The sequence below is a fragment of the Danio rerio genome, chromosome 16, assembly GCF_049306965.1.
Source record: "Danio rerio strain Tuebingen ecotype United States chromosome 16, GRCz12tu, whole genome shotgun sequence".
NCBI classification, from domain to species: domain Eukaryota; kingdom Metazoa; phylum Chordata; class Actinopteri; order Cypriniformes; family Danionidae; genus Danio; species Danio rerio.
In genome coordinates, this window is record NC_133191.1 from 54,810,001 (window position 1) to 54,827,332 (window position 17,332).

General features: G+C 32.2%; 1 protein-coding gene across 4 annotated transcripts in view; it reads left to right on the forward strand.

The window, feature by feature from the left end:
- usf2l (upstream transcription factor 2, c-fos interacting-like) overlaps positions 1–13,953 on the forward strand; it is a 29,061-nt gene extending 15,108 nt beyond the window's left edge. For 2 of the 4 annotated variants that reach the window (XM_073926777.1, XM_068214262.2), the window contains exons 6-9: positions 4,288–4,346; positions 4,557–4,651; positions 6,622–6,750; positions 9,461–12,129. In XM_073926777.1, the coding sequence (XP_073782878.1) occupies positions 4,288–4,346; positions 4,557–4,651; positions 6,622–6,750; positions 9,461–9,550 (373 nt within the window). In that variant the 3' untranslated portion in view covers positions 9,551–12,129. Of the gene's footprint in view, positions 1–4,287; positions 4,347–4,556; positions 4,652–6,621; positions 6,751–9,460; positions 12,230–12,986 lie in introns of those variants that run through there. The other 2 variants (XR_012392573.1, XM_021467040.3) reach the window with 2 other exon arrangements.
- The last annotated feature ends 3,379 nt before the right edge of the window (positions 13,954–17,332 follow it).

Genomic DNA, 17,332 nt, shown 5'->3' on the forward strand with positions numbered 1-17,332 from the left:
TAATGAATAATTAGCTTAAAATCACTGACCTTCAACAGGGACATGTACTGTTTGAAAATACGCATAAAAACATAAGCATACCGGAGGAGGATAAACTTTTATTCGATAGAAAATATGCGCCTAAACTACAATGAAAACACTTTTACTGAACAAATTCCAGTATGTGCATTAAAAAAAGAGAGATCATGTGATGATGAATATGTGTGTGAATGGACAAACCAGCATGCTGAGCACACTGTAAGCACACCTTAAATGTTGTTTTGCTCATTCATTCTAAAACGCCTTAACCGTTTCAGTATTAGTGTCAATTTATATTATTAATAACCTCCAGAGTGTCTGGAGCGTGTTAAGAGCGTCTGTTCTCTGCGTCTCATGGCTTCAAACGCTACCACGTGTTCATTGTGTGTCAGGATTGTCTTCTTAGGCACAAGTACATTTATTAAATAAAGAAAAGATTGATGCAGCTTCTTCTACCGCAGTAAATTCTGCTTTTACTGTTAATATTTGGCACCCGTTTAATCAGGAAGTGATGATTTTGTTCTCTTTGACTCACTGGATGGAAACGCTGCTTTATTCGCACATCTTTTATGCGAAATTCCAGTTTTGCACATAAATTTAATTAATGTATTTAGATGGAAACAGCTATTGCCTACATTATAATCACACAAAGAACAAAGTCACGTACGAGAATGGCTTGTCCTTTTTTAATGAATAATTAGCTTAAAATCACTGACCTTCAACAGGGACATGTACTGTTTGAAAATACGCATAAAAACATAATCATACCGGAGGAGGATAAACTTTTATTCGATAGAAAATATGCGCCTAAACTACAATGAAAACACTTTTACTGAACAAATTCCAATATGTGCATTAAAAAAAGAGAGATCATGTGATGATGAATATGTGTGTGAATGGACAAACCAGCATGCTGAGCACACTGTAAACACACCTTAAATGTTGTTTTGCTTATTCATTCTAAAACGCCTTAACCGTTTCAGTATTAGTGTCAATTTATATTATTAATAACCTCCAAAGTGTCTGGAGCGTGTTAAGAGCGTCTGTTCTCCGCGTCTCATGGCTTCAAACGCTACCACGTGTTCATTGTGTGTCAGGATTGTCTTCTTAGGCGCAAGTACATTTATTAAATAAAGAAAAGATTGACGCAGCTACTTCTACCGCAGTAAATTCTGCTTTTACTGTTGATATTTGGCACCCGTTTAATCAGGAAGTGATGATTTTGTTCTCTTTGACTCGCTGGATGGAAACGCTGCTTTATTCGCACATCTTTTATGCGAAATTCCAGTTTTGCACATAAATTTAATTAATATATATTTAGATGGAAACAGCTATTGCCTACATTATAATCACACAAAGAACAAAGTCACGTACGAGAATGGCTTGTCCTTTTTTAATGAATAGTTAGCTTAAAATCACTGACCTTCAGGGACATGTACTGTAATTAGATTAATGGGATTATCATTCTTTTCAAAAACTATTGTTAACTTCTGCTTAGATACTAAATGTCATATCAACCTTTATCACTTGATCAATAACAAAGGCAGACACACAAGCGCACTGTTAAATCTATTAAAACTGATCAATATGTAAAAAACTGGGAACGTGTGTAAAAATGTTATAAACGTCACACATAACATTACTTATTATACTATACTTAAATATTTAAATACTTTAAATGTAAAATTACAAATTAACTTGAGCTGTTTTCCCACGCTAACTGTCTTTGTTTCACTGATGCAGGGGTGTTGCTTTTTTAAATATATGCTCATATTTGCTATAACTGCATGAGCATCAAGTTCAGCTGGAGAAAGAAATGCTGATCACTTTTTTATGATGTTGCCATGGTCACTCGTAATATCTGCGCTCTATTGATAATGCCTTTTTATAGTCGCGGTGTGCGCGCTTAACGCTGAGTTGGCCTACTCAAAGTTGATTGACCTAACTCAGATTAGCTGTTCTGAAACCGGAAACTCCGAGTTTTTAATCTCTCGGTAAATCAACTCAAAGTTTAAGTTTATACTCTGAGTTGGTTGAACCTCCTTACTGAAACAGGCCCCAGACCTGCTTCATGGCATTTATTGAGGTGTTGTTGTGTGAATGGCGGCTCCTCTGCACTGTGACAGACACGACGCTGTGGATTCGTGACTTCATTAAAGCATACCTGAGGGAAGACTCCACGTGGAGAACAGTTGTGTCATTAGACTGAAGTCAGACGCCAGCTGTTTCTGTGCTGTAATTTATAACCTAATGAACAGAGCGATGCTGAGACTCCCTCGAGATCAGCAGAAGGGCAGAGAGACCTTACACTGAGATTTCTCTCTTCACACTATATACTGGCTTTAACTTTATGAAGCTTCCCGTCTCAGTAGTAGGTGACCTCTATGTCGTTTTCATGGCCAATACTAATATCTTGAGTGGCTGATGGCAGGTTTGTTAACGTGACATGATAGAGTTCTACATGCCATTGCTGAAATAGTAAAGTTATAATAAGTTATAATAAAGTTATAAGTTATAATAAATTAAGTTTAAATTAAATTAAATTAAATTAAATTTAATTTAATTTAATTTAATTTAATTTAATTTAATTTAATTTAATTTAATTTAATTTAATTTAATTTATCTTAATATTCATCTCTGCATTTTAAAATGTTTTCTTCATTTATTTTAATAAAACTTTTCAAATTACAGCCACATTCCAAAATACATATCTTATTTAGTTTTTATTTAATTTAATTTGATTATTTTAGTTAAATTTATTTTATTTATCTTTTTTAATTTTATTTTATTTTTTTATTAATCTTTGTATTTCTCCATTTATTTTTAATAAAACTTTTCAAATTAAATTTTTTTACATAATTTAATTTTTATTTTATATCTGTATTTTTTATTTTTCTCCATTCATTTTTAATAAAACTTATCAAATTGCACATCTTATGTTGTTTTAATTTATTTATCTCTGTATTTTTAAATGTTTTCTTCATTTAATTTAAATTAGTTTTATTTGATTTTATTATTTGTTTTAGTTTAATGTATTTATTTTATTTAATTAATCTCTGCATATCTATATATCTATGTATATCTGTAAACATAAGTGTTTTCTCCATTTATTTTAAATAAAACTTTTCAAATTACATATTTTACTTTAATTTAATATTTATTTTATGTCTGTATTTCTAAATGTTTTCTAAGTTTATTTTTAATGAAATATTAAAAATTACACATTTTATTTTATTTAAATGTAATTTATATCTGTATTTTTAAACGTTTTCTTAATTAATTTAATTAATTATTTTATTTATCTCTGGATTAATTTTTTTTTTCATTTCATATTTTAATTTAATTTAATTACATTTTTAGATTTAATTTAATTTAATTTAATTTAATTTAATTTAATTTAATTTAATTTAATTTAATTTAATTTAATTTAATTTAATTTAATTTAATTTAATTTAATTTAATTTTGGCCTAGTCCCTTTATTAATCAGGGATCGCCACAGCGGAATGAACCACAAGCTTATCTTGCATATGTTTTATGCAGTGGATGCACTTGAAGGAAACCCACGCAGTCAACATCGGGAGAACATGCAAACTCCACACAAAAACACAGTGATTATTTAATTTACAATTACCCAGCCGAGGTTCAAACCAGCAACCTTCCTGCTGTGAGGCGATTGTGCTACCCACTTAATTATACTTACAGCCAAATGTTAAATTCTTTATTGTATTTTGTTTAAATTTATTTAAATTTTTAATTAATTATTAAATTAAATTTATATTTTATTTAGTTTAATTTTAATATGATTTTAAATTTTATTTAGTTTTACAAAAATTCTGTATTTTTTATGTAAGTTTTCTCCATTTGTTTTTTAATAAACTTTTTAAACTACAGCCAAATTTCAAATTACATATTTTGTTTTGTTTTAATTTTTTAAAATTTTTAATTAATTTTTAAATTTTATTTAATTTAATTGTGATTATTTAATATTTTATTTTGTTTAATTCAATTTAAATATATATTATTAAATTTTTTATTTAGTTTATTTTTAATGTATTTTTTCTGTAAATTTTCTTTTTGGTATTTTTAATGAACCTTTTAAATTACGGCCATATTTGAAATGACAATTTTTAATTTATTGCATTTTATTTCAATGCTTGTTCTTTATTTGTTATTTTACCATATATCATATAGCATATGACTTGTTTATAACTAATTTTAAAAAGTTTGTTTTTACATCTATTCATTGTTTTCTTTTATTATTAATTCAGGAAAACAGACAGTCCACGCACCCCTAGAGACGAGAGAAGACGAGCACAGCACAATGAAGGTCAGTCAATTCTCTTAATCTACACTTTTCTCTATAAATGGTGGAAAATGACCTGAATAACTGATGCTGTTTCCACCTCAAATACAGTGATGTGCTGTAAGTCTGCCTGTAGAGGCCAGCAGAGGATTGACAGACTGAACATGTATTGTACATTTTAGACATTATGGCCCAGGTTTTGTCTGTGAACTCTGTCTTGTTATTTATCTGCAGTGGAAAGGCGACGGCGAGACAAAATCAACAACTGGATTGAGACGCTCTCAAAAATCATTCCCGACTGCAGCTTCGATGGCACAAAGACTGGAGCCGTGAGTCCAATAATGCATTTTCCCAGCCCAACAACCACCCCCCACCCCCCGCCTACATTTATATTTAGTCATTTAGCGGACGCTTTTATCCAAAGCGACTTACAAATGAAATGCCATCGTCCATCGCGATGTTTCACATTAGACATCCTACGATGCCAAATTGGTCAACATCGCCCAACCCTAGTTTAGATTGCAACTATGCAGTTTATTTATAAGGATAGTGCCTATTTTAAATATTTATAATTCTGGAGATTCAGTGCATCAATAGCTATTAGGGCATCCTTAGGAGAGGAAAAACTCTGCAAAAAAAATTTAAAATTACTGCTGAACAAATCATTATAAAACAGGGAAGTGACACTTTAAGTCGATCTCTCTCTTTTGTATGTTGCAGTGTTGTATTTATACCATGGTAATCTGCTAGTGATTGCTTTGCTTTGGCTTTTAAGGGCTAATTATTGTGATCTTCCAAATGCAGAGAAATTGTCACGATAACCAGCGATCGTTCTCCATAGATCGTTGGTTCCCACACAATAACCATGGACTACACTTCCACCTTTTCCTGGACTACATATTCAGACATGCACTTCGCCCAGACACCCTTGCTCACTCATCTAGACTGATTACACTCGCAACAACTGAGGACTATCAGAGACTGATTGCATTCACTACATAAGCCACACATTCCCCCTTTCAGTTGGCCGAGTCTTGTTTATCCTGTGATGACACTACAACGCGCTTACCTTGTCTTGTTTTCCCGTGTTTCGACCCAGTCTTGTATATCTAGTTCTCCCTGTCTGCTGCCTGCCTTAAGACCTCTCGCTTGTTATAAGAGCCCCTTTCACACATACAGACCTTTCCGGAAAATTCCAGGCAATTTTCAGGAAAGGTTGTATGTGTGAACAGGCCCTTTTTGAAAATACCGGTAAATTTGTTCTGGCTATTTTCCGGAAAGAGAAGTTGTAACATTACCGGCAATTTGCCGGAACGCTTCGCTGTGTGAATGCAGAAGGAAGATTGCCGTAATAAGCGCGTCCACATCTAGAACGGGCTGACGTGAGACACCTGCTTTAGCCAATCAGAACAGTCAGACGCATTCACGTGCGCGCGGTTTATGAGAATAAAAGCCTTTGAATATTTTTTCCAGACACCTTTAGCTGCTAGATGTTAGTCAGATAATGTTTCTATGTTCCTTCTTAATGCTGTGTAAATAATTATCGATAAAATGTTTATGATAATCTGTTGTTTGTTTACCTTCAAGCTTTGCGTGTGCCCGTGAGCGCCCATAGCGCCAGCACACACGCATATCATGAACATCTCGACATGCGAAAGTGTTTCCCTATGTTTTCATTAGAGTTCTACTCAATACTGATCCATCCGAAGAGTTTGTGATGTAGTCAAATGTTTACAAACACAAGCGCAGCCGTTTAGAGGTCATTTCTGGTTAATGATGTCAGAATTTACTGGTATTTTGGAATGGATGTGTGAATGCTCTTTTCCGAAAAAATTCCGTAACGTCCTCGCCTGTGTGAACAGCGTTTTTTTGAATGTACCGGTAAAGTAGTTCCAGAAATTTTCCGGATATTTACCGGTATCACTGTGTGAAAGGGGCTATAGACTACGATTCTGGACTGCCTGTACATACCTGTTGCACCTGTATTGACCATTGCCTGCCTGACTACGATTAAACCTTCATATTGGATCTTACCCAGTTGTGTGTGTCACTTCCCCGACGTTACAGAAATACTGGGAAATTCCAGTAGACTGATGGCATTTCATGACGTTCAGCCTTATAATCTGAAAATGTGTGCAAAATCATCTGTTTTGAAATCACTTTAGACACTACGCTAGAGAATCATTCAAATACTAGCTGTAAAGTGACGTGTGTGAAGTAGAAATGGTTTCTGCTGTTCTGTCATCAATTATTAATGAATTAATTGTTAATGAAGTGTTTGTGCTCTTTGTTCCTCCAGAGTAAAGGTGGGATTTTGTCAAAAGCGTGTGATTATATTGTTGAGCTGAAGCAGCAGAAGCAGAGGCTGCAGGAGAGTCTGAGAGCAGTGGAGAGACTGAAGATGGACAATGAGCTGCTCACAAAACAGGTGCAACTTGATTACATGCATCCAAATAATGGATAGGTGAACTCTAAACGTTCATGTAAACATTATTGTTGGGGGTAATGCATTTCAAGTAACGCGAGTGACATAAAATTATCACTTTTCTAAGTAATGAGCATTACTTTAAAAAGTATAACAAACAGCAAAAATCTTTTTTTTAAGAGTATATCATCTTGTAATGCCATCTTGAATTGACTATTAAATATTTTTCTCATGAATGTGCATAAATAGCAACTTTGCATGGAAGGGACTTTCAAAAATAAAATTAATAATTCTATTTAGTAACATTATAATATTATACTGGCGAGGCAGTGGCGCAGTAGGTAGGGCTGTCGCCTCACAGCAAGAAGGTCGCTGGGTCGCTGGTTCGAACCTCGGCTCAGTTGGCGTTTCTGTGTGGAGTTTGCATGTTCTCCCTGCGTTCGCGTGGGTTTCCTCCGGATGCTCCAGTTTCCCCCACAGTCCAAAGACATGCGGTACAGGTGAATTGGGTAGGCTAAATTGTCCGTAGTGTATGAGTGTGAATGTGTGTGTGGATGTTTCCCAGAGAAGGGTTTCGGCTGGAAGGGCATCCGCTGCGTAAAAACTTGCTAGACAAGTTGGCGGTTCATTCCCCGGATTAATAAAAAAAAAAACCTTTTTTGATCTATGTTGAACCAAGTTTTTCATAACCTCTTAAGGTGTTTTTTACATGCATTTTTTTTATTTCTCTTTGCTATTTGGGCTTATTGGAACCTAATTAGAATAAAAACTTAAGTAGCATCTTTTGATATAATGTACTTTTAGAAAGAAATAATGACCATAAATGTAGACTCGTGGTCCGAATTTAAATCAAATGTTTTTTCCTGGCTGTTTTTCAATGCATATATTACACATTTATTTTTACTTGCTTTGACTATCAGATGGTAAAAACAACATATTTTGCCCATTTTGGACAGTTAAAAATAGTGTTTGGGACATTTCATATGCTGCAAAACAGTTGAAGGATGACACTATTTGTCTGTAACAAAATATAAAACATTCAAGTTTTTTTAATAGCCACTTAAGAGCTAAAATGTGCTGTCCATGTATGTTTAACCTCAAAGCTCATACACATACTAACGGATTAATGTTTAGAGCAGGGATGTCAAACCCAAGGACTTTAGGACTAATTTTGAGGAAAAACTGCCTAATAAAATATGCATTCGAGTTTAAATTTGCTGAAACAAATTGATAAAGTGCAACAAAAGAAACTCTAAGGGACAATGACCCACTGAGTTAATAGATTAATGAACTGTAAATGCTTAATGGCACCACAAGATGGTGACAGAGAGCTCTAAATATTCTATTCTATTCAATTCTAAAGTGGTTCTAAGACGTTTATTTTACTGCTGAAAACTGGATACACATTTTTTCTATTATTTTAGTGTTAAGTGTTTTTTTTGTTGTAATTTTTAAAATTTGTATTATTGATTATTATTTTATTTTGTAAAAAAATTTATATTTATTTAATTTTTACTTTTATATATTCATTCATTCATTTTCTTGTCGGCTTAGTCCCTTTATTAATCTGGAGTCGCCACAGCGGAATGAACTGCCAACTTATCTAGCACATGTTTCACGCAGCGGATGCCCTTCCAGCTGCAACCTATCGAATAAACACACACTCATACACTACTTATATATTTTATTTTATTTTATTTTATTTTATTTTATTTTATTTTATTTTATTTTATTTTATTTTATTTTATTTTATTTTATTTTCCTATAGATGAAATTATGTGCTATGAAGAATGACATGCAGGATATTCATTCAGAAAATTTTCCATTATTGTTTATGCAAGAGTAAAAATTTAAATTTTAATTAAATATTTTTTTATTTAACTTTTTTACATTTAATTTTATACTTTTTATTATTTTCTTTATTCATTTAATTTTAATGTATTTTATTTTGTTTTCCTATAGCCTAAATAATGGGCTATGAAGAATGACACAAAAATATTCATTTAGTAAAGTTTCCATCATTGGCTTTGTCAGAGTAGAACTTTAGTTAAATTTAATTAAATTTATTTCAATTGAATACATTTTTTTAATTAATATTTTATTTTATTATTTAATTGAATTTTTTTATTTTCGTTTTTTTAAATTTAATTTACCTTCCTAGCTCATATAATAAAGTATAATTTAATTAAATGTAATTTTTTATTTATTATTTATATATATATATATATATATATATATATATATATATATATATATATATATATATATATATATATATATATATATATATATATATATATTTTTTATTTTTTTTTCTTCTTTTAGGCGGTTCATTCCACTGTGGCGACCCCAGATTATTAAAAATTAAAATAGCAGAAAAGGAAATTAATTAATTAATGTATTTTATTTTTATTTACCTTCCTACTTTTTACTGGCTCATATAGCAAGGTCAAAAATATTTAATTTATTTTAATTTAATATTTTATTTTATTTAATTTTTATTTATTTTTTGTATTTTATTTACCTTCCTGCTCCTTCCTAGCTCATAGAGTAAGGTATAAAGAATAACACAAAGAATACCAAGATCATTGGCTCAATGTCATTGACTGCATAAACTGAAATGCAAACGAAGAACAATAAATGCAGCTAAAATGTATGAACACAACCATCTTTGCCTGTAATATTAATCATATCCAGTGTTTTCTGGTTTCAGGTAGAAGAGCTGAAGAGTGAAAATGCCCTTCTCGGAGCTCTGCTGGAGCATCACGGCATCGGCACGATCACAGACACTTCAGCACCATGAGGACAGAGAAGAAAAAACCCTCAGAGAAATAATAACATGAGACTGAAGTGGCAAAACAACACATACAAGTAAAGAGTGTCTCAGAGCTGCAGTTCAGACAAAGAGTCAAGACGACTCCATTAAAGGGACAGTTCACATAAAAACATGTAAGTTTGCTGTTCATTTACTCACTCTCAGGACACATAAGCAATGTTTTTTTCTTCAGTAAACTGTGTTCCTTGGTGATATAATGCAATTTAATGGCTAGCGGCGCTTTCTGAGTGAAAAAAGCACATACTGGTGGAAGAAAACTAATGGCTGTTGAAGAGTCATTGAGGTTTTGTGAAGAGAAGCATACCGGGCTCTATAATAATAAGGTGCAAGCAGGGCCGGCGCGTCCATAGAGGCGAACTAGGCGGCCGCTCAAATATATTCGCGCATAGATGACAGAATAGAGAGGGCGGCGTCAGCGACACCTCCATCAGCACCCGCGTGTCCTCAGTTATATCCGCGCATAGGGCGGCAGAATTGAGGTCCGCGACACCAGCGCGTCCTAAGTTATATCCGCGCATAGGGCGGCAGAATAGAGAGCGTGGTGTCCACGACACCTCCCTCCCTCCCTCAGCACCCGCGCGTCCTCAATTATATCCGCGCATAGTGCGCTGGAAAAGAGGTCCGCGACACCTCACTTCATTTACATAACCGGTCACTTTCGTTTTCACATTGGGGTTGAGGGCGGCATGATCGTCCTCTGCCTAGAGCGGCAGTTTAGCTTGCTCCGGCCCTGGGTGCAAGATGTGTGTGGTGCGATTTGTTGCTATTTTTAGACCAGCGCAACAGTAATTTTCACATTTTGTGGCATGTTGTTTAAATAGCAAACCCATTTGCCTCACTTTGTTTACTCATGGTGTGCCTGTCTAAAAAAGAGGTGTGTTAAGGCTGATTTATACTTCTGCATCAAACGCCGGCGTATGCTACGGCGCTGACGCATAGCCCTTCGCTGACGTGCACCTCTCAAAAAATTTAACTACACGTTGCAACGACGCGTAGCGCAAGCTCTGTGATTGGTCGGCTTGGTAGCGCTGACGTGTCTGGGCGGGACCGAGAGCCTCGAGAATGGTGCAAGCCTGATGGAGCGATTGTTTACAAGTGTGGAGTCCTGTGAAGGAGCTCCGGATGGAAAGTTTTGTTTTGTGTTTAACTTATAGTTAAAGTTGTTGCACGTCCGCCGGTTCCTGCCTCAAAATGAGCGAGTTTGAGCCACTTGTACATCCCGGAAGTGTTCAGGAAAAGCAAAACATCAGTGAAGAAACTCGACACAGAGGAACATTTACACCTCACTGCCCACTAGCGTTTCGGAAGTGTTAATGCAGACCAACAGAGACAGCGCGCAGAAGTATAAATGCACAGCTACGCGCGTTGCATGCGCCGTGGGTTACGCCGGTCACTTGACGCAGAAGTATAAACCAGGCTTTAAAGTACATTGTTGGAGCTTTGCTATTTTGAGGAACTGAAATAGACCGCGCCATTGACCAACTAAAGTCAAGCACAGAGATTTTGTCATTTTCACATGTAGGGTTTTGGAGACATCTGCATCACTATAAGGGGCAAAAGAATAGGACATGTTTGGATATAGCTCAGTTTTTTGACCACACTTTATTATAATTGTTCATTTATTCGTTTACTGGAAATTAGAACTGAATGTAGAAATAGTTTTGAAACAAATCTTTGCGCATAGCAAACAAAATTAAATATGTAGGCTGATAAATGTCTTCAGTGGAGTGAGTACAACACTGTTTCTTCAAGAAAGTAAAGGAGTAAAGAGTAGAAGTAAAGTAAAGAGAAAGTAAAGAGGCTGAGTGGAGGAGGCTTGTTCTTTATCCTCGTGCTGCAGATGCTCTGTTTAACCATTTTCTCACTAGTGAAGCGTTCAGTTTTTACACTTACAAAATTCGCCATGTAAATAGCAAATGCGCCATGGAACAACATAACCGACTCTTAAAGGAAATGGGAGATGAGACTCTGATTGGTTTGATGCATATTATGCTCAAAACACACCCATAACTAATAAGCACAACCCTGTTAGACCATGCGCTGGGGCGCAGAGCGTATTTTTCCTTCCTTAAAATAGCAAAAGTAGATTTGTACATGCCCTTAATGCCATGTGATATAGACATCGCACTTAGATTGTTAAAATAGAGCCCATTGTGTTTAATCCATGGCTTTAGTAAACAGTGATGAGGGTATTTAGGATAATCCTTGTTGGGATTTGTTTAGCTTAATGATAATAATAATAATAATGGACCCTTTTCACAAGCCTGTTATGACGCGTTTAACGGTCATCATAATTTTAAATCCTTGAAAGTTTTAATAAATTTATATTTTTAAGAAATGTATGAACATTTATTTAAAAGTGTTATATGTAATCTTTGCTTTAAATGACAATAAAAAAGTGAATTACCGCTTATGCGAGGTGTTTCCAATGCAGTGTCTATGTGGCTGAGAGTAAATTTGACCTTATTCTCTCCTCTGGCTGCTCTCACTGTTGTTCTGAAAGCCTTGATAACATCATCATGGAGTTTTTCTTTTATTATTTCAGCAAATAGGAATGTAAAAAATAATTAGTTGTACAGTACTCTCCCATTCACTGCACTCTCAGTTTAGCCAGCTATGACGTCTGACGTCTACTGAGAAACCTGGAAATGTAAAAAGGGTGAATAATAATAATAATGATAATAATAATAATAATAATAATAATCATATATATTAGTGTAAAAATAAGATGTATATGAGTAATATCACACTTGTAGCAGTGCGATGTGGCTGTATATCTGCACTGGTTGGATGTGTGCGTTGGCTTGAGGCAGCAGGCCGAGTGCCTTAGTTTTCCACCAGTGCCGATATATAAGCTATATCGCAGCGCTACAAGTGTGATATTGCGTTTATACAACAGATCAACAGCATAATCGTGTGTATAAAAAAGAAAATCTAGCAGAGTCTCAAACACCCTTTTGTATGAGGATCTACTTTCTTCCACCATTCATTCACATCTGCAGCTGACGTCAGAACAGCAGAAACCATTGCTACTTTGCAGACGTCACGTTAGAGCTAGTGACTGAATGATTCTCTAGTGTAATGTCTGAAGTGATGACAAAACAGCGGATTTTGCTCGAATTTTAAGATTATAAGGCTGAACGTCCTGAAATGCCATCAGTCTCTCTCTAAAATAAAATAAAATAAAATAAAATAAAATAAAATAAAATAAAGTTTTTTTGTCTAAAGGGTATATAATAACCTTAATTTAAAAAAAAATGTAACTTAAGTCGGTATAACTTTTTCATAAACTAACAGTTTATGAATCACCAAGGATCACAGTTTTGGTTCTAAAACATCTTTAATATTCCGCTACAAAAATAACATCTACACTACCTGACAAAATTCTTGTCGTTGATCCCAGTTGTAAGAGCAAAAAAAATAACGTGACTTATAGTAGATCATTTGGAAAAGTAGCAGAAGGTTGATTCTTCTGATGAATCATCTGTTGAGCTGCATCCCAATCATTACAAATACTGCAGAAGACCTACTGGAACCCAATATTCTGACAGAAATCAGTCAAGTTTGGTGGAGGAGAAATTATGGTTTGGGGTTACATTCAGTATGGGGGTGTGTGAGAGATGCAGAGTGGATGGGAACATCAACAAACTGAAGTATCAAGACATTTGTGCTGCCCATTACATTACAAACCGACAAAACAGGAGAGGGCAGATTCAGCAGGATAGCGCTCCTTCTCATACTTCAGCCTCCACATCAAAGTTTCTGAGAGCAAAGAAAGTCAAAGTGCTCCAGGATTGGCCAGCCCAGTCACCAGAAATGAACATTATTGAGCATGTCTGTGGTAAGATGAAGAAGCATTAGAGGCATTGAAGATGAATCCAAAGGATCTTGATGAACTCTGGGAGACCTGCAGGAACACTTTCTTTGCCATTCCAGATGAATTTATTAATCAGTGATTTGAGTCATGTCAGAGATGTATGGATGCAGTCCTCCAAGCTCATGATGGAGTCAGACACAATATTCATTCTGTTTCCACTGCAGCATGACTTTATATTCTATACTGGACATTATTGCTGTTCAGTGACAAGACTTTTGTCTAAGCAAAGTCAGACCTTACTGTCCTAATGAAATCATAAAAAAATCAAGGCATGATCATGTTTTATTTTGGTCAAATAAGCGTAATCTAGAGGCCTTTGCCTTTCATATTAGCCACTTCTGATACCAAATGATCAACTAGAAATCAAGTTATTATATGTTGTTCCTAAAACTTGGATAGTCATCAAGACTTTTGCCAGGTAGTGTACTTCTTCAATGTTCTGAGTGTCCTTAAATCAACAGGAAAAAGTTAATAAAGTAATGAAATGTTCCTTTAATAAGAGTGATTTTTTCCTTTAACCTCAACACTGGAGTAAAGTTAACAGGTTATGTGTTTTCAGTTTCGTTTTCTTTGTGTTTTATCCTCATTTTCCAACTGTTGCTTTCAATTTGGTCTTCACAGTTAACTCAAAGTATTAGTTGTTTGTGCACAGCCTGGTTTCATTTAAAACTGCACTTTCTGCTGTTTTCAGAAGGTGTTTGTAGGATAAATGAAGCCTTGATGAAATGTCATTATTGCCTTCGCTGAAATTTAGTGTTAAAATGCGAACAAAAGCACCTGCTTGTAAAAGAGGCTGTGGAAATGAGCTGCGTCTGGGATTATTAGCCTCTTATCTCACATCGCCTTCAGAAAAGCATCCACTAAATGAGAAAATATCCACAAAGCTGCCTTCTGGCTTAATGTTGGACATCTCAGGACTGAACGTCTGTGTCTGTGTGTGTTAGAGGTTTAAACTAATCGCCGTACAAAAGATAAACATGATGGACTGCATTGGTTTGGCTTGTTTGGAATCCATGTTTGTTACTAATAACCTTTTTGTTGATAGTTTGTGTGGTTAAAAGTGGCTGAACTGTCTGTGTTATATTTATATAAACAACTTTAATAGATTCTGTTTGTACTATTTACTGTTGTTTTTTTATTTTTTTTATTTTTCTATTGACAAGGGTACAAGGTATAGTTGATTGATTAAACATTTTTAATTTATTAAATTTAAATTAATTATTTATTTAATTAATTTAAATGTAACTTTATTGAATTAAATTATTTTTTTATTTAATTTATTTATATTTAATTTAATTTAGTTTTTTATTTTATTTGTATTTGCTTTTTTTCTTTAAGATTAAACATCTTTAATTTAATTAAATTACATTTTCATTTATTTTAAATTATTTTTATTTGCTATTTTTTATTTACGGGTACAAAATATTATTTATTGATTAAATATCTTTAATTTATTTATTTTATTTTATTTTTTATTTGCTATTTCTTTTTAAGGGTACAAAATATTATTTATTGATTAAACATATTTAATTTAACTTGATTTAATTGAATTCATTTTTGTTTTTTTATTTTGTTTATTTTATTTTATTTTTTATTTGCTATTTCTCTTTAAGGGAACAAAATATTATTTATTGATTAAACATCTTTATTTTAATTTAATTTAACTTAATTTAATTTTAATTTATTTTAATTTTATTTTTTAAATTTTGTTTATTTTATTTTATTTGCTATTTTTCTTTAAGGGTGCAACATATTATTTATTGATTAAACATCTTTAAATTTATTTTATTTTATTTTATTTAGTTTAAACTCCCTGTATAAAACATATAAAAGTTATTTATTTATATTTGTTTTGTAGTTTGTACAAAGTTATTAAATGTAATTAAATTTAAAAATGTAATTTAATATGGATATTTTGTTTAAATATTTATTTTGTGCTTAATCTATTTTTCGAAAGGGCACATATAATTTTTTTTTGTCATAGCTATCTTTAGCTGCATAGTTTTTGTTTTATTTATTTATTTTTATTTATTATTTTTATATTATTATTTATCTTTAAAAAGTTCCCATTTGTTGATTCAACATTTAATTTAATTTAATTTAATTTAATTTAATTTAATTTAATTTAATTTAATTTTATTTTATTTTATTTTATTTTATTTTATTTTATTTTATTTTATTTTATTTTATTTTATTTTATTTTATTTTATTTTATTTTATTTTATTTATATAAAACATCATGCAATCAAAATGAGAATAACTTGTCTTAGTTTAATGCTGGGCTGTAAGTCTGTTAGTGTGTGTTAAATCACCAGGAACAAGACCTGAAAAACATGATGGACTTCCATGGTTGGTGAGTTTTGGCTTGTTTGCAATCAATGTTTATTTCTAATAACCTTTTTTTTGATAGTTTATATAATAAACAACATTAATAATAAGATTTAGTTTATTTTCTCTTTCTATGTTTAATGTCAATATTCACTAAGAATTATAGCTTTTAGGTTATATATATATCAGCAAAAACACAGAAGATTGTCACAGATGTCATACCTTTTGTTCGTCTCATAAACATTTTATACTTTTTATGATTACATTTTAATTATTATTTTATTTAAGTTTTTTTATTTTAATTTATAATTAAATTTGTAAAATTTTTAAATAATTTTTAAAAATTTAATTTAAAAAATATTTTTTGGTTTCATGTTTGGCTTTATGTTTTATGTCATGTTTGATTTAAAAAGCATTTAAAGCCATATTTTTATTTACTATTTATTATTATATTTTGCATTTATAATTTACTTATAAATAATAAAATAATTATATATTATATTTATAATAATTTAATATTATTTTATTACTTATTTCATTTAATTTTTTTTTACATTTTATTTTATTATTTTAAAATCAAATGTAATTATTATTTATTTTATATTTTTATTTGATTTTTTATTTTTATCATTTGAAGTTTTTTTATGTTTGATTCAAAAAGCATTTAAATCTTTATTTTTATTTACTGTTTTTATTACTTTACTTTCATAATGTATCCATTCATTTTCTTTTTGGCTTAGTCCTTTTATTATTCAGGGGTCGCCACAGCAGAATGAACCGCCAATTTATCCTGCATTCGTTTTATGCAGCGGATGCCCTTTCAGCCGCAACCCAATTCACCTATAGCACGTCTTTAGACTTGTAGGGGAAACCGAAGCAGCGGGAGGAAACCCACACAAACACGGGGAGAACATGCAAAAACTGACCCAGCTGAGGCTTGAACCAGCGACCTTCTTGCTGTGAGGTGATTGTGCCACACACTGTGCCACTGTAACGCCATTTATTTATTCTGAATTTATTTTCAAAAATATATAATTGCTTTCATGTTTTTTATTAATTTTTATTTTTATTAAATGTTTTGATATTTTTTATTTAATTTTTTTATTATTAAATTTTGAAATCATTTTCAGTGAATGAAGACTAAATCTAGAGCATATAATGCTCATATTATTTGTTTTGTTTTGTTTTCATTCTTTATTTTATTATTCTGTGTTTTTCTTCAAGGGTACAAGGTATATTTTATTGATTAAACATGTTTGTTTTGTTTTTATTATTTATTTTATTTTATTTGTATGTTTTTATTTTTTTATTTTTATTGATTAAATTGATTAATTGATATTATTTGGAATTTTGAAATGCTATATTTATCTGTTGGCAGAGCTGCACAAAGAGAGTTCTTCTTGTCATGTGAGTAAATCACCAAAGATATGCTTCTATTTGCATGTTCCGCTCTTTTAAAATAATAAAAATAACTCTTTTTATTGATTACACAGTTAATAACACACTGCAGTTTCTTTAAATCTCCTCATGTTTGTCCAGATAAA